Source organism: Myodes glareolus, chromosome 15 (assembly GCF_982192425.1).
Source record: "Myodes glareolus chromosome 15, mMyoGla1.1, whole genome shotgun sequence".
Taxonomy (NCBI): domain Eukaryota; kingdom Metazoa; phylum Chordata; class Mammalia; order Rodentia; family Cricetidae; genus Myodes; species Myodes glareolus.
Window position 1 is genome coordinate 71,827,421 of NC_142040.1, and position 18,645 is coordinate 71,846,065.

An 18,645-nucleotide genomic window follows, 5' to 3' on the forward strand; every position below is an offset into this window, starting at 1 on the left:
CTATAGGAATTTCCAAGACTTTCCAGGTTTGATAATTGACTAAAAGAACTGGCAATGAGGAAAAAAAGAAACACCTGTTAATCTTTCAAATGTTTTTCTAAATTGATAACATGCTGATTGAAATTATTAAAGATAAAAGGTACTGTCCTTGTTTTCTTTTGACTGCTGCCATAAACACCATGGCCACAGCCCACTCCTGGAGGAAAGGGTTTATTTTCCTTACACGGCCCAGTCACAGTGCACCAGTGACGGAGGACCGTCCAGCAACTCAGCCACAAGCAGAAGCTGAAGTCCTGGGGAACGCTGCTTACTCGCTTCTCTCCAGTCTCTCACATCCGAGAGCCCTGTGCACAGGGCTCTCACATCAATTAGTAATCAAGGAAACGGCCCAGAGCCAAGCACACAGGCCAGTCTGATGGAGGAATTTTTCTAGCTGAGGTTCTCTCAGAGTTTCTCCAGTTTGTGTCAAGCTGGCAAACACTCAACAGCACAGACGTATGTGACAAGGTTCAGGAGATACACATAGAATCTGTGCACAGTGCTAAATTCTCCCAGACATCACATTTAACAGAGTGTTTGCAGAATGCCAATCAGAGAGGCTCACCTTGCTTTGATATTCTGCGCTTTCATTGACGGTCTGACTACTGTGCGTGGGGCTTCTACCTGACAGATCCATCTTCATATCTTTCTGGCCTCTCCAGAGATCATACTCAGACAACATGGCCAAAGATACTATGTCCACATTACTAATGTAGAGTATACAGCATGGATTAATTTCCTCAGGTAAATTAAAGAAAAAGAAATCCCATCAGTCAGCGATTGATGTCAAGGACTCAGTGAAAATGTAGATTCTTTTTGAGTGCATTTGCTTTGAATACTTTAGACTTACTGAACCAGCAAGTAAAGAAATAATTTCAATTTGATTAGTTCACAACCTAATAAAACCCAGTGATGGAGAAATAAAAGTAGCTAATAGTTGGGACTTCCTGGCCAGCAAGCCCAGCCTAATCAGAAAATCCCAGGGTTAGCCTCTAGTATCCACATGCCCCGCCACACGTGTGCAGCACTTCAACCCCCATACAAGCATGCTCTCCACCTCTTCCCCCAGAGAATATATACACAGAACTTCAAAGATGTTGAAGGTAAGCGGTAAAAATAACACAGTTTATTTCATTTGGACAGCATCAAAATATTCTAAGTAAATTGAGTTAAAGTATAGGAATTAATTTTCCTACATTGTAACACTTCAAAGGTGGTCACGAAAACTTTTTCAATGACATGTATAGCATTTTTGTTGTAAAGAGTTGCACTAAAGCATTTATTACCATTTTTTTCCCGCATGGGACCCATTAATGCCTACTTCAGTTTATCTTTCTTGTGTGTATCTGATCGGTTGAAGCTAAATTATTATAAATGTGACTTTGTTTCCCAGTCAGTAACTGCAGTGGTTTCTTTTATATAGCAAAGACTTAATAAATATTCATTGCCACATGAATGAATACCTGGGCTCCCCGGTACTGTTGGTGAACATTGTGGCAATGATAAGTTCTGGGGGACATGTGGGTCTGTCTGGGGGAACATGTGCTGGTCTGGTGTATCCCTGGATTCTCTGCTTCTGCAAAGAGACCACCTTGGGACTTATTAGACATTTCTCCAAGCCAGGAGACTTCTGTGAAGAATGTGGCATGTTTCTTCAGTTCTCACAGCTTACTTCTGAGTTCTGCAGAGGTGGTGGATTGCATTTAAATGTGATTTTCGGGGAGCAGGAGAAGGAAAAGAAACTGATCATGAGTCTGAGAATGGGGTGGAACAAGACCTTCATGGCTTAAGAGAGTAAACTTTTTTTTGACGCTGAGCTCAGACCACTTGTGAATGGGGTGGAAGCCAATGTGAACTAAGGAGTCTTCAAATGTTTTCCTACAATCCCTGATATTAGCTAGAGCTGACTGGCTCCTTAAACGCATTCCAGACTTCAAGTTACTGTCGGTTACAGGGCCACCGTGCATGCAAGGCAGGCTGTTTGGCTCTTCCTGATGCTGGGCTGGAATGGGAGAGAGGTGGTGGGGGAGGATAGTACTCATTGAATAGAAAGTACTCATTTTTCCAATTTTAGCCATATTGTCAGCATTTGTAATTCTAAAGTCATAAATCTCAAGGAAATTACTTTTTAATGTCCCCTGGCACAACATTAAGACTTTGCAATTAGATTTTATAGCTTACGGTCATATGTCACGGGTCACAATGCAGGATGAAGACCCTTCTGCAGGACAGACTCAGAAATTTAAGATGGAGCAGGCTGGGAAGTTGCTTCCTGGTGGATGGGGTAGTGGTGGTTTCAGGCTGATCCTAGCTTAGAATTTCAAGATCTTGCATTGTATATGAATTCTCGCATCTTCTTTCTAAAATGTTGATTATTAATTATTTCTTGTGAGAGTTACCTGTGAGAAAAGCCGGCTGCTGGCCACCTTGATCCTTATCTTAAGGAAATGGCGATGAGGGATTTAGTGAAGTAGAAAGCTATAAAGGTCTTAACAATTCTAAGCAAAAGAAAAGAGAAGTCCCATTCAGAAGGCATTCCTTGAAGTATTTTTTAAAATCTTTCCATTGTTACCTCTTCTCGAGTGTGTCTGAGGTGTGTATAGTGCAGAAGTGCCTGGGCCATAGTTGCTTGAAACTCTCCTACTGTTGACACTGAGTTCCTGTGATAGTTCAAGTATTTCTCATCTGTGCAGAGAAATCAGAGAAATGAATGGAATTTCAGAGCCAGAGTGGCTGCCGAAGGCAGCGCTACCTTCCAGTAGTTCTAGTGATGAATGCTGGGCCATGGTGAAATGTTTTGTTTTGACTTACTACTAGACAGATAGATACATGAAGTCTGGGCACTGAAATATTCTGCAGTCTTTTAAAGGATTGCCGAAAGAACTTGGGGGCTGGAATGCTCGTGAGGCTAGTTTTAGGGGTGATTGTTGGCATGGAGCATTGGCTACTGTTCACAGGAAACTTGACTTTTGCATAGGACATAGGATGATGCCTACAAAAGGGAAAGGGAAGCAACAGCTAGCAAGCAGGAAACGGGAGAAAACCAGTACAGACCTGCTACCCTGTTCTTGGTAGGGCTTTAAAACATTTCACTCCCCAGGTTTTGAATCATAATCTCAGCTTAGATGATGGTGATAGGGCAGGTTAAGCAATGCACTGACGCTGGAAATAAAGTTCACAAAGGAAGAGAGGCTGCCAGCTTCAGAGCATATTAGCTACCTTTGCGGTAAGATGGTCTTTGTACACCTTAGATAAAAGTGAGTAAAAGAAAAACCTTCTGGAACGTTCTCTGTACTCCATCCTGCACTCTCTTCCCTGCTGAGCTGACAACAGCCAAGAGTCAGCTGTTACACCTTTAGGACAGTGTCTCATTCAAACACCACACACTCATACACACTCACACATCAGCACTTTGTGGTCAACTGTCACACACACTCACACACACCCCTACACACTCACACATCAGTGCTTTATGGTCGGCTGCCACACACACACACACACCCCTACACACTCACACATCAGTGGTTTATGGTTGGCTGCCGCACACACACACACACACACACACACACACACCTACACACTCACACATCAGCGCTTTATGGTCGGCTGCCACACACACACACACACACACACACCCATACACACTCACACATCAGCCCTGCGTAGGTCTTCAGCCACTCGACTCCATGTACTCAACCCTATCTTCTCATCTTCATTGCAATAAGGCAGATCTGAACATGGTTGGCATTTTTATCCTTAATACTTACGAAAGACATTTGGATCCTAAAACCCGGCTAATGGATAGTAAATTGTGTGTGTGTGTGTCTGTGTGTCTCTGTGTGTGTGTTCCTAGTTATGAATGTTTATGCATGTGTGTACCACAGCATTCATATGGAAGTCAGAGGCCTATCTCCGTGTCAGTCTCTGCCTTCCACATTGTTCAGGAAAGCGTCCGATCAGAGGTCAACTTTGATTCCTTCCATTTGTTCGAGACTATGTCTTTTGTTGTTTAGCCCTGTGTGCGAGGCAAACTGGCCTGTAATCAGAGATATCTCCGCCTCTACCTCCTACCTTCTTGTAGGAGTGTTGGCACTGCAGATGTGTGCCCTGATACGTGGGAATTTTCATGTGGATTCTGGGAATCAGAAGAATGCAGGTAGTCAGAGTTACATGAGCCTTCTCCCCAGCTCTGAGGGTGTGCCCCCTCAGATCCTAACTGATACACAGATCATTATTAATATTAACAGTGGCACAAGCAGTCGATGCTTTGTGTAGGCTGAAGGAGAGATTGGCATGGTTAGCCCAGTTTTCTAAGGCTGCATTTCATTGTTCTGTAGTCTGCAGTTGAGAACCAAGTGGGTATTGATTTTGCTTAACAATATATCAATAGGAACAAATTTGCTTTTGAAATGAAGAGGTTGCTTCTTCCCCTTTGTTTTGTGTCCTTGGGTTTGTGTGGCTGTATTTTTATGTCATTGGCTTGTGGTCTAAGCATGACTCCCTTCACCATGCTTCCATCTTCTCACCTATGATGAAGAAAACTGTGGAGATTCCGATTTGTGAGTTGCTTGCAACAGAGTCTAGAACCAACCATGCTGCTTATATTATGTATTAGCTCCATGGGATCCAGTCCTGTTGTGTGTTTTCTATGCATAGCTTCAGTGGCAGAGAGCTAGCCATGGAACTTCCTGAGACATAGAAACAGTAGGTTTTTTTCTTTGTGCTTCAACTTCTTTGTCTGATGCATGTTGCTTTCTGTCTATGGCTTGGGGAATATGTTCCTACCATCTCCAGTCCTTACTAAGTGTACATTATGATTCTGATTTCAGTATGAGTTCGAATCTCCATAGATGTTTTGAAATGTTTTCTTTGAGTCGGAATAGACTGGAATGAAAGAATTCAGGATGGAATTGGAACTATGCCATGACAGTCTTTATCCACTTTGACAAATTAGGCCAAGTTGAGTTGTTGAGAGTTGGTGCTGCAGGCAGCAGCCAACCCCATCTGGATTCACTATTGTCCCTTAGCAACAGGATCCTTTTATGGCTGTATTTTCAGATTTCAGCTTGTGGTATTGTTACCTCGACTACCTCTAGAATGTTTTTGCTTGAGATAAGAGGCCTTCCAATTTTCTCTCCTGTATAAGGAAGAGGTACTGACTGGCATCTGTCTAGCCAACATACAGTTTAAGATTCCCAATTACTTTTGAACAAATTTATTAACCATTGCTCATGTTGCTAAAAGAGTTTTCTTAAAAACTATAAACCACATATCTTTTAAAAGCAATTTGTATGCTTTTGGTAAAATATTGGCAAAATATAATGTGTGAGTAAGAACCCAAGTGTCAACACACTTGACTTTGAGGTTTGAATGTGCACACATGTATTTGATTTGCTGTTGCTATATACATTTCTTTAACATAATATAAGCTGTGTTCTCAGTTGATCCCTGAGATTTATTTCTTATGATGCTCCTGACTCAGCTTTACTGCTTAGATTATCATGATAATTACAACCTCAGACTGAGTTGAGAAGTTTCCCCTTTTGTCCGAAATAACTTACAAAATGTTTGCATTATATATTCCTTATGAATTTGACCAAATATACATAAATCTAATCTTATCATTTTTCTAGCATGCCATATGTTGGGGTTCATTATGAAATTAGTTTGTGTGCTTTTAATAACAAATTAAAGCAAATGAGTAAACTCTGAAACATTTCTTAGTAGAGTTGTATCTGCTGAGGGGCAGTGACCGGTTATACTGGAGACTTTAAAGGGCAAAGGGGAATGAAGGAATTTAAAGAGATGGGATTTAGCAAAAGTCAGAGCCCTGGTCTCGAGGAGAGGATGGAGAACACTGTGAGGTTGTGGTTTGTGCCTGCAGGGAATCAGCTAGAGAACTTGGTCTGAGTAGAAACTCTCACAAGGGTCTTGATGGGTTCAGTAGGAAGAATGGGCAAATGATACACAAAGTTGAGACAAAGTAGTGTTGATGAAGAATGCAATAGACAATCAAAATGAAGAAACTACAGTTTGGTTGATTTTTGAATGAAGGTTGCCCCCTGTCAAAGTACACGAGGTTTTTTGGGGGGAGCAGGGGATGAGGGGATACCTTTGAATTTCAGTTAAACCTAATGGAACAACGCTGACTACTATACTGTTACCTCATTTTCCTTTCCTTATTTATCTTCTTCTCACATCTTTGGGGTGTTTTCAGGAGCACCCTTGTTTTGTTATTGCTGCTCTTCCTCAGAACAGAAGCCTAATCCTGAAGGGCTTCTTCTCATCCAGCTCCTGCTGGCTCTGCTGTTCCACCTTTCACGGATGAATGCATGCTCAACAAGCTAGCTGGCTATTTTCTGATATTGTAATATTTTTTATGCTCTTACTTGGTTTACATTTCTCCACCAGCAAGCAAGGTCAGCCTTGGCTCTGCTAATTTTTCCCTCTTGTGCTTGGGAGAAGACCTGGGTTCTCGCCTCTGGAGACTATAAGTTGAGGTGAATGAAGTGAGATGCACTTTGCCCAGCCTGGGAGTCTAGATCAGAGCTCTTTGTCTGTGGGTTTCCCATCTAAATGGTGATGGTTTCAAACTGAAGCATGGTGTCAGCGCTTCTGGTCTTAGTGATGTGTGGAGATGGTCTGCAGTTCACCTGCTGCCTGTCTACTTTAGTGGGTGACATTCTTTTGGTTGCACTTTCGGGAAATTACGCCATGCCCTCTGACCCTTGACTCCCTGGTTTAACCTGAGAATGTTTTGTTTTCTTTAATCTCCCCCGTCCCTTGGTTTCACCTCCCAGCAGCCGTCGCATTTCTGTTTTCTACTACTACCTAAATTCTATAGTATTTAGTGTTTTTAATACCTCGTTCTCTACGTTCTCCATAGCATACTCTCTGTCAAAGACTCACTCCTGTTCCCAGGATCTTTGATGCCGTAAATTAAGTGCTCTCTTGAAAACCTGCAAATGCTTTCTTATTGCACCTGCTAGGAAGCCAAGATGTCACAGACTTTACCTGAATCCCCTATGGGTCTCATGAAGCAAATCTCTTGATGTCCAACCAAGCATTTCTTAAGCTGTTGCTACTTTTTCCTTTCCTCGTTTTTCCTCCTTCCTCCTTCCTTTCATTTAACTGCTCTGAAAAGGACCCACTCATTCCCACTCTTGACCTCCACACCGGACTCAATGGCCACCACATTCAAGGCACAGCTCCTGGCTGTAGACACCAGAACTTTGGCTTTCATCGCCCATCACCTGGGAGATACGGAGAAAGGAAACCATGATCGTTGTGTTGGAATAAGGACGGCTTTATGAGGTAGGGCCAGAGGGGAACCACCAGCCTCAGGTTAGAATAAAGACTGCCAACGATGCGCTGGAGAGATGGCTCAGGGGTTAATAGCACTGATTCTTCTTTCAGAGGACCCAGGTTCAATTCCAGCACTCATGGCGGCAGCTCACAACTATTTCCAGTTCCAGGAAACCAGATACCCTCCTGCAGGCATACATTCAGGCAAAACACCAATGCACATGAAATAAGCCTAAATTAAATAATTAAAACAAAATCAAATATTTTTTTTAAAAGTGTTATCTCCCTCCTTATGGGAAGTCTAATCCTCTCTGGGGAGTCCTTATGGGGTATGGGGGAAAATGGAGGAAGTGGGAGGAGGGGAAGGAGTGGGACCTAGAACTGGTATGTAAAACTTCAATTAAATAATAATAATAACAATAGCAGGGATTATAATCAGAAAAAAATAAATAAAAGAATGTGGTTTCCATAAGAGGTTGGTACAGAAGGGCATTGTGGGCTGCATGTTACCCCCTTGCCTGCTCCTCTAAGACACGTGATTCTAGATGACTCTTCCCTTCCCTTATCCCTGCCAACCTCTCCTCTCTGTAGTTGTATCACCCCATAGCCCTGTAGACACTTATAAATTATATTTACATTTATAGAGACATTAGCACTATTGTCCTAATGGCATTATAATTTCTTAGAAGTTACTCATAACATGTTACAACACTGATGTCTTGCATATGTGTAGTTATAATGAGTAGTTGTTTTAATTGATTTATGGTAAACACGAAAAAGTGTTTGTGAAATGCCAAGAATAACACACTTCCATGTGGTAGCATGTACATTAAAATTTCAAAACCAAATCTGTGTCTAAGCTTAGGCGTGTTTTTCTATAAGAGGAAAATAAATTCCAATCAATATCAATTCCCCAGGAACGGATAATGAAGATGTTTTGCTATCCACGCACGAGGCGTTATTTGACAAGAGTTTTCCATACTAGATCTGTTTTTATCTTTGGCATCTGTTCAAAGAGATTATTGCCTTTCTTTAAGCCAGTGACAGCATTGGTTTGACAGTTAGCATATGCCCATTTAGTCAGCATGATATTACTCAAGCACTAAATCCAAGAAAAAGAACATCCAACTCTATAGTTGGTTGCCAAGGAAGTGGGGAAGGTATCCTGAAACTGGCACGCAATGTGTGGCATGTTTCTTCAGTGCCAGGAATGAGGCATGGTTCAGAAGCAGTGTTACGCCCCTTTTCATACACCGTCATTTCCTCACAGTCTGACGCTGGTAAGCTAATGTCTAGACCCTTAGAGTGGCTGCATCCTGATTTCTCTTACAAATAATGTAATTGAGTCATAGGAGTAACCGCAAATTCCTCATCCCTAAATATTCATAACGGATTAAATGTGTTTAATAAGTCTAAATTGCAGGGCCAAAATAGAAATCTAATTGGCCTGGAATGGAAATACTCATTGGAAAGCGACAGAGGCGCCCATGCTTTGCCTTTGCTTCTAAGTCTAGTGAGGATGATCAGTGTGCAGGGCCCAGCCTTGGAGTCTTAAGACATGGTCCTTACCATCCCCTGTTGCTCCGGTGGGTTGTGTGAAGTATGAACACTCAGCCTGCAGCCAAAAGGAAAATGCACATCTGGCTTGTTAATCATGGCCAAGCACCGGTGTCTACATTGCTCTTTGTTGAGGGGCCGCCTTCTGTATTTTTTGAGTTAACATATGAATTATGTGATATGCTGATAAAAAGCCTGTAGTGGCACCTGTTAATTGTACCAGGGGACCGCCAAGTCTTTGCTGCTATGCTTGTTACCTGATCTGCCCTCTCTATCATCCTGGAGGAAGATCATTCATATTTTTTTTTTTTACCTTTTTTATTTGTTTCTTTCTTTCACGTTTAGAAATTGGCCCCTGGTTACGGGAGTTCAGAGCGGAGAATGCTGTGGATTTCTCAAGGTTAACATTTGACCCAGGACAGAAGGAACTTATCGTAGGAACAAGGTGAGAGATGCTGTGTTTTGTCTTCACAGATATTTTCTGATTTCATTGTTTAGCTGTACAGTGCGCCCCCACCCCGGCTTTCTTGGCTGAAATCAGTGTGTATTTAACAATGTAATTTCATCTAAGAAGGAAGTGTTAGGTGTATGCCATTTGGTACATCCTGAGAAAAGGCACGGGTGAGCTCTTTACTACAAGCATGGACCAGCGTCTTCCTGATGCTCACCATGTGGTACATCCTCTTAAGGGCACAGTGAGCTCCTTCCTGCAAGCGTGGACCATCCCTGCCCTGCTGCAGCACGTCTTCAGATCTGAATTCATGAAATAGTTCCTACCATAATCCCAGAGGTGGATTCTTTCAGGGTTTTGTTCTTATGTTAGAGTAGAGGAGTCTGAGGCAGAAAGTAAACAAAACAAAAACTTGTTATCCAGAAGCATATGCCCTGTGAAAGATGAACCCCAGTTTCAAACCCAGGCACTGTGATCCCAGCAAACGTGTTCTTGACTTCTGTATGTTTTTCAGTAGAGTTCAAGAGACCATACACCTCCATATGCTTGGGCTTCTAAACAACCACAATTACCATTTCTTTGCTCCTTTCCTTTCCTTTCCTTTCCTTTCCTTTCCTTTCCTTTCCTTTCCTTTCCTTTCCTTTCCTTTCCTTTCCTTTCCTTTCCTTTCCTTTCCTTTCCTTTCCTCTCCTCTCCTCTCCTCTCCTCTCCTCTCCTCTCCTCTCCTCTCCTCTCCTCTCCTCTCCTCTCCTCTCCTCTCCTCTCCTCCCCTTACCTTTCCTTTCCTTTCCTTCGTGTGTGTGTGTGTGTGTGTGTGTGTGTGTGTGTGTGTGTGTGTGTGTGTCTCCACAGTGTCTCCTCTGGGGGCAATCAGATTCTTGTATGTGGTCAGAACCTGTGCATATCTGGGCAATGGGGCCCAACCCACAGATCTATATTTGTCTCCATCATTCTGACTGATAATTCCCCTGAAAGTGGGCAATTCCTACATTCAGAAACATACTATATGTAAATATGGATTCCTCTGGATCTTGAGGAAGGCACCTTGGGTATCTTTTATATTAGACACATTTTTATGTGGTAAGGCACATATTTTGTAGATCAAAAGATTTAAAAATCCCTACATAGACCAGAGTATAGCTCAATTTAAAATGTGTTCTGGGTCTTTCAGATAAAAATAGAATGTCTCCAAGAATCATCTGCTTTCAGATTCTAAGTCAGAGCATTTGGGGGAGACATTAGGGGTCACCGATTCAACTCTGTACCCCACCGTTCACCTGTGGCTGCTGAGAAGCCCTAAGACATGCCTGCGATTTGTACGTAGTGTGACGGGCTACCGTCACTGTCAGTGAATGGAGACCAGGCGCCTGGGTCACAGTGCTAGGTGGGTGCTGTGTTAGACGGTTGTGAGGAGTCGGTGGGTTTGAGCCAGACAGATTCTTGGTGTTGCTTTTTCTCAGCCTCTACTGTGATGGACAAGGGGGCTGATGAGACTCCATGCTGATCTCACCACATTCCATCACATAGAGTATGGGCCGAGCCATTGCACATGAACTGGGTCTTATTTTCCTCTGGAATCAGGTTTAATTTTTTTTCTTCAATACTGGCTAATTGCTTAAACAACCCATTCCAAATTTTTCTTCTTGGCTACATCCTTCTCATAGAGAAGGACCTGACTCAATATCCTCTCTGGGTCATGAACAATGCTTGCACTGCCTGGTTCTACTACTACCCGAGGGTCTATTGTTCTCACCGCACCACTGAGGGTTATTTCTGCACAAGTATTGTCTTGTCCTAGGCATCGGAGTATGGGGCCAGACTTTTGTGTTTGCTTGTTCATTTGTTTCCTTAAAATGTGGCATTAGTGTCTTTCTCCTTATAGAAATCCATAGACAGCAGACTTTGCAACATGTTTAATCTAAGATTTGGTTTGTCCCTTTATACATCTCTGGGAAAATTTCGGGAAAGCAGCCTTGGAATGGCCTCAGGTTTATTCCAAGCACCTACATTTGGAGTGAGCATGAAAAGGTGGCAGTGGTATACCTCCAGGCTTGCCTTGGACTATGATCCACCCAATGGGAAGAGACCCTTTCCTTTAAAGCAGGTACAGGTATGGTTCCAGCCAGCGTTGACCCTGCAGCCCCCACTCTCCTTCTGAAGCTTTGTAAAAGGCTTTCCACCAGCCTGACTCAAGAGTCTCCGCCATCCCTGGAAAATTTGGCATTTGGTCAAGATACCAGCTTCTCTTATGGAGTGCAAGACAACCCCAGAGTGACCTGAAAATTGTGACAGGCTTTCTTTTGTGCCCACTCTGGGTGCAGTAGTAGTAGCAAGAGATGATGCTCAATGGGATATTGTCATTGGGCATCCCTCTCTGAGCAGCTCTGCTGGTCTTCATAGCATGCTTTCCAGGCCCAGTTCCTCCACAGGAGAATGGACCAATGCCTGAGTCACCCTAGTGGGCAGTGTAAGGTGGTACCCAGAATGAACACAGACGAAATTCTGGGTGACACCTGAACTTCAGATGAGCAAAACATGGTATTTTATAGTAAGTATGCTTTGAAATACTTGCCTATTAAGTATTAAATACTTACCCTAGGGATACAGGCTGTATGTTATATTCTAGAACTATCTAATACATGGTGGGTACTTGATAATGAGGAAGGAAGGAGTGTACTGGGCTTCCCAAGCTCTGAGCACAATTTTCTTATCTTTAAAGTTGATATAATAGTTTTCACCCCTTGAAGCTGTTGTGCGGATGAGAGAAATAGTCTACGACAAGCCACTGCCACATTGACACGCTCCCAGCAAGCCCACGGTGAGACGAAGCCATGTGCTGTCCAGATGAAGCCACGTTCATGCTCATACACATTTCAGGCAAATCACCCTGAAGGAAGAGGGCAGGAATTTCATTTAGGAAATTTGGTGGGATTAGGCTCAGGACATTGGAGAGGGAGTCTGACCACTTATAAAACCTTAAAAATAGCCCAGCCCTCAGGTTCTTTATAGGAAGGTGTGACCTAGCAAGACAAGTTTAGATAACATGTGCATTTTTTCAGAAACGAGTAATGGTTTAAAAATATGAGCTGTGGAAAACTAGAACAGGCCTCTTTATTTTGATCCCAGTTAGCAGTAGATATGGAACCATTTCTGGGACACTTTCCCTCTATATCCGTGACGCTATATGTCCCCAAGAGTGAAGTCAGTTAAAGATCTTTAGCACTCTTTGATAAAGAGAGCTTGTTGTGTAGCAGAGGAAAAAATACTTCTTCAGGCAACTTGTGCTTCTGTAGCACAAGATTTGGAATCCATGCAGTTTCTAGAAGGGTTCACTCATTTACCATTTCCAAGGTGTATGGTGACTTCCATATGAATTCAAACATCTTGGCATTCAAATTCTGCTTTGCTCCTTCATCTTGAAAATTTAATAATGTCCGTGTCTGCAACCATTACACTTGGCCATCTTCCTTCTAAGGGAATGTGGAACATGCAGGGAGACACGAGGAAATCACCACTTCCAGAGACAGCTGCAATTCACCTTTCAGTAAACACAATTACTTGGATCCCATGTGCTTCCATTCTTCGGATAATTTGTTTCGGGCGTATATTCTTCTTGCCACAAAACCTACTGAAATCAACTATAAGGATGAAAGAAGATAAGAAGATCAAGCAAAAGAATATGCAATTGCTTAGGTTTTCTGTGTGGCTAACTGTGGAAGGAATGGCAGTAAAAATACTTCACAAGCTCCCAGCCTCCGTTGGCTGCAGATACAACTGTAGCAACATACAGGAGAGGGAGAGAAACATTTTTCTTTTCCAAATGCGTTCTTGTGCCTGAGATTCTATCTAAGGGGTGGTAAGTGATGATCCTGAGTCCCAAGGATCTGGGCTGTGTGTTGGATTCGAGTGATGATTGCAAATGGCAGCTGCTTTGCTGCTCGCAGCATTTTATGCAGTGCAGTCATTCGGAAGTTAGCTACATTTAATAATACAAAACGCTGGGCCCTTGTCATGAAAGAGCGCCTCGTTAAAGCACCTGTAGCTTCTTTGCCATGGAACAATAGGGAAGAAAGGGAGGTTTCCTCTATCACTGTTGGGTCATTCGTCTTCAGAGTGACTTTCTAAATAAAAGCACAGTTCAGTGTGTTTCTTGTTTCTCTGATGTTTTCCCTGTAAATTCCATGTGTTTCCTAGACTGCCAATTATTTACTTCCCATATTTTACTTCTGACTCTTTTATTCTCCATCTACCGTTTTCTGTGTGATGGGCATACCTGTAACTGTGGGGTTTCAGTTAGAAAGGACCCTGTTAGTGTTCCCAAACCAATCCACAGTCTAGATGACTCAGTCATCTGCGTGTATAAGGTGGTGAGATTGAGACCCAGGCACCTTATATGTGACCAGATAAAGATCACGATTGAGGACAAAATTAATGATTTATTTTTCTGGAAATGTTTGCTTTTAATTTTACCAGAAGTCTACTGCAAAACAGTAACACTATGACTATACCAAGAAGACAGATGCTGGGTCTGTGTAGGTCTCCTTATATACATAATGTGAGGACCAGCCAACTGTGCCACACCCTACAGACTGAACCTCAGTGCAGACCCACCCATAGCTGTGCACCAGGATCATGTCAGGACCCCTGTATGGGTGCATAGTTTGCGCACTTGATCCATCACTCCAGCCTCCGAATCGTCATCCTAATCAGCAACCATTTTTCTACACAGCAGAGGATAAGGTTTTATATTCCTGCACAGAAAATGGCCCTGCCTCAAAGTGATGCATCTGACTTTGTTAACTCCCCATGGGAATCCTTACCTGCTCTGAGGAGTGGCTGGAGGGTGGGGTAGGGAGAAAGTGGGGAAGTAGGAGAAGGGGAGGGAGTGGGAACTGAGCTAGGTTTGTAAAATGAGAAAAGATTGTTTTAAAAATAAATAAATAAAAACAAAATGGTATAGATTACCAATAAGCCCAGCTTTTTGTTTTGTTTTGTATGTTTTTATAAGAAAACTAAATAGTTATTAATTTGGTTTAGAAACCAAGTGCTTCCAATACAGGGCTGTAGTTGCTTCAGAAATCACAGCAAGCGGAATTGTTGAATAATTTCACTGTATTCTTGGACCATTTGTTTTCCTCATACTTAGCTTTCTAAACCTGAAAATTAAAACAAGGAAAGAGTCACACACTTTCCTTCTGGTTGAATTTACTTTATGTATTCAGAACTGCTGAAACTCTTAAACGCATTGAAATTCTGGGTTTGCTTGGTACATTCGCAGACTCCTGCCCTGGTCAACAGAGATCACTGTGTGTGGCTGGGAAGGCAGGAAAGGGTATTTTTATAAATTGTTCTTTGAAACAAGAAAACGATGTATATAGTTGGATGTTCCTAGAATGTGGCTACCTTGTCGTTCCTACCAGACTGAGCAGTGGCTTTGGTGGTTTGCTTGGGTTGGTTCTTATTTGTTCCCATAGGAAACCAAGACCCTGGAGCTGCTTCTCCCTAACGACCTCACAGTGAATTGCTTTGAGAGAGCACCTGTTCTTATAAGAACATGATAAATAAGGCTTTTATTTAGTTAAACTGAGTTTTTCCCTCATAAAACAAGTATTCTGCCACTTCTCATCAAGGTGTGTGGGGGAAGGGTTATTTTAGGTTCCTATAAACTTCACTTTTCCAAGATCACTTAATGTCATTCTCTGTTCTTCAGATAGCTTTGATCCCTGTTTGTGCTTTAAAATTTTTACCCGATATTTAACCTGCTGGACGCACCATATCATTAAAAGTAAGCCTAGAAATGTTTATAGAATCCACAGTTCGGCTTCCAGCAGACGCAGCGCTTCCTGGTTTGGAAGAATGTGTTTCAGTCGGGCTTATGAAATTAAAGGTAACATGCGCCAAGGGGATGGAATCAGTGATTGGGAGTGAATCCAAGACGCAGTGGCAGCACCGTGCACCTGAGGGGAAGGCATGGCCACAACGATGCTGTGTTCTCATCAGTTATGGCTTAGGAGATGCAGTTGAGATGGACAGAGGGACAGCGCTGCTCGTTGCTACCCCTTTTATTATATGACCTCACCTGAACCCTTGCTATTAGACTTAATTAAATTTTCGTCTCCCTTCTATTTCCTCCTTGGAGCTGGTATTACGTGTATTGGTGCTTAAGATCTTTTTCTTCATTAGCATGGTTTAAGGCGAGCCATTATTTAATGTCTAGTTTAAAATAAGAGAAGGTCTGTCTCCCTTGGCTGCAGGCAGATGCTCCAGAGAGCCCACGTCTGAAGCCTTATATCTAGGCGCTATTACTGAGATGCAGTTGTCTAGATAATGTCTTCTGTAGACTTGTCTAGGGAGTGCAGTTTTTTGGATTGTTACCAGTTCTCGGAGTTTTTGGTTACATTTTCCTGTCCAGGGTTTAAGACCATGCAGGTGGCCAAATTCATTGATTTTTGTACTGTTGAGGCCAGTAGAGGATTTAGTCTCAGGGTGACTTGAGACTGAGATACGTGGGATAATTAATTCTCTGTGCTGGCGACCTAACTCTGGCTTATTGAGTCAACCCTCACCATGCAGGCCTTCCCTGCCCATTATAACTCTTTACTCCTAGATAGAATGAGAGCCTCAAGGTCTTGAAGAGTTTTAAGACAAGAGAGTTTTTGCTGTTGTTGTTTATTTAAAGAGACGAGGTTTTTTTTGGGAGATATCAGATTTGAATCATTTCTACTAAAAACTCATGTGTAGGACAGGAAATTAATTTTTTTAACTCCCTCACCTTGTAAGACTTCTATCTAAATGTTTTAGTCATGCCCACCCAGTAAAACCTCTTTTTCCATCTCTCTTCTAGGAATTTGGTGGCTTGGCGTAGTGACTCTATTCTTCTTGGAGCAATGACCCCTTTCCCATTTCTCCTCCATTTCCTGTGTGACAGTTTCTCTCACACTAGCCAATTGAGTATGATTGTGAGGTAGGACCCCACTCAATGGGGAGAAGACACAATCACCACACTGAGTTAGAATTTAAAAAAAATTGTACTTCCCAATCCCTGTCCTGGATGCGTTCATTCTTCAGCGCACACTCTCCTGAACAAGAGTAATGTTTATCTTGTTCACAACAAACAAACACAACACCAACCAACAAGCCAAACAAAGAAATAAACAAACAAGATTTAATCATATTCCCTTTTCACATAGTCCTTTCTTTTTCTGCATAGTCTGTTTGATTGATTAACTTGACCTGTGGACTCATGATTTTTAAAAATGTCTCCTCTTAAAGATACCCAGCTTTGACCTATGGACTGTGTGTATGTGTGTGTGTGTGTGTGTGTGTGTGTGTATGTGTGTGTGTACATGTGATCTAACTTTGTTAACTTTGTTATCCTTTGTCCAGTATTTAGTAAATATCAGTATACTTAAGGATCAATTACTCCAAAATTAAGTATCCTATGTACTTGCTTCAGCTCTGTGAATTCATGTGGCCTAGCAGAATGTGCTTAGACAGGTGGAGTCTGTTTTAAGAAAGATTTCTAACTATGTGTTCTCTATGCATCTTATTTTATTATTTCTTTCACAAATGTGTGCACAGGTACACATGTGGGCACCCGTATCTGAGGCCCAAGGTTGATGCCAGGAATCTTTCTTAATAAGGTAACCCACCTTATTCACTTGGGCAATGTCTCATGTAAAACCAGTTTTCTTTGATAGGGCTAGTCCAGCCTACCCATCTTGGGATCCTGTCTCTGCCTTCCAAGCACAGAATTACAGACAGGCTTGTCACACCCACTAGGCATTTACATGGGCTGTGGGAAGTGAACCTCTAGTCTTCATCCTTTTGTAGTAAGTATTTTAACAATTTGGCCATCTCCCAATCCTCTGCAGCATTTAAAAAGAAAAAAAAAGTTCTCAGCTTGTTTTTTCTGTGTTTGGTCTTGGAGAAAATAAGTGTAGTCAAATATTTATAATTTATTTATTTAATAAGAAAATAATTATTTAACATGCATATAGTTATTTAAATATTTAAATGAATAAATAATAAAAGTCTCCCTTTTATGTATATGAAGGAGTTGGCCAACAATGGGGTGTGGTAGTGATTAAGTTTCCTATATGTGATATATGGTTTGAATTCTAAGACAGTTTTCTTCTGAGACTGTTCTGCATGGGATTAAGGAATTTGTTGTTTTATAGAGTTTCCTTTTGGGCCCTTTAATTCACCTACTGTTTACTGAAGCTACATTACGCTGTGAAACGTTGGAGAAATGAAAATGAAGCACGTTCAGCTTCAAGTGTAGGAGCTGGTTAACAGTGGCCTCTGAGTTGGCTTTCTGTGTTTTGTCAATAAAGTTTTATTGGGACACAGTCATGTTTGTCCATTCATGCAAAGATTGCAGTTGTTACCTATAACTACACTTTTGACTTTTTGTGTCGTAGGCCACAGAGGTGCAATGCTTTCTGCTCTGGTTTGTGAGAGATTCCTGACTTTTGTCCTTGCCGGGTGACAGGTCCATGTGGTCACGAGGAATAATTTCTTAGTGAGTAGACTCGGTGGCACAGAAGACAGTAGTAGTAAGAGATTTGATGGTTCTTGGGGCAAGGAAGACTGCACTGGGAAGGCATCCATCCAAGTGGGCCTTGGAGATGTTTCAAGCATGGGAAGACAAGACAAGGATTCTCACAGGGAAATTATAGAATGTCCTGCGTCTGGGGAAGAAAAACTTTGAATGCGGCTGCACATAGGGACTCAGAAAGGAGTGTGACTGTGGGTGAGGCCCCAGGTCAAAGACAGAGCCGGGACTTGATCTTCTAACATAGGGTTTGACAATCTTTCACACAGGCCGAGGACTCTCACTTGGGCTTTGTAGACCTGGAAGGTTTGCCAGACTCTATGGCTGTTCAGATCCTGTCCTAGGTGGCACTGGAGAGGTCTTGCTCACTTCAGGGGGACACCCCCGATTTCCTCACGCTCAGATCTCTGCCTGAAGAGATGCTGCACTGCACTCTGAGCCAAATGTGCCAGGGTCAGGATGGACCACAGCTGGGGTTGTGGTCAGATAAGAACAAAACAGAAATAGGAGGGGAAACAGGAGGAGGCATTTTTCAGAATTGGGCTTGACAGTGATTGATGACAAAGAGAACGATGCGTCTGAGAGCTCGGGTCCAACAGGACAACTGTGGGATTCTCTGGGAAAGGGGATGCCGGTTAATGAGCTATGAGTCCTTGGTTAGATAAAGCTGTGTGAGCACAAATCCCAGCTTTTACTAACTGAAGAGAGCCCAGAAAAATAATTGTTCGTATAAGTA

The 18,645-nt window shown here is 42.4% G+C and overlaps 1 protein-coding gene across 6 annotated transcripts in view; it reads left to right on the forward strand.

The window, feature by feature from the left end:
• The window catches only part of Sema5a (semaphorin 5A), a 438,077-nt gene that overhangs the window by 191,495 nt on the left and 227,937 nt on the right, over nucleotides 1-18,645 (forward strand). For all 6 annotated transcript variants that reach the window (XM_085676576.2, XM_048457013.3, XM_085676579.2 and 3 more), the window contains one exon: nucleotides 9,247-9,346. In XM_085676576.2, the coding sequence (XP_085532702.1) occupies nucleotides 9,247-9,346 (100 nt within the window). The remainder of the gene's footprint in view (nucleotides 1-9,246; nucleotides 9,347-18,645) is intronic.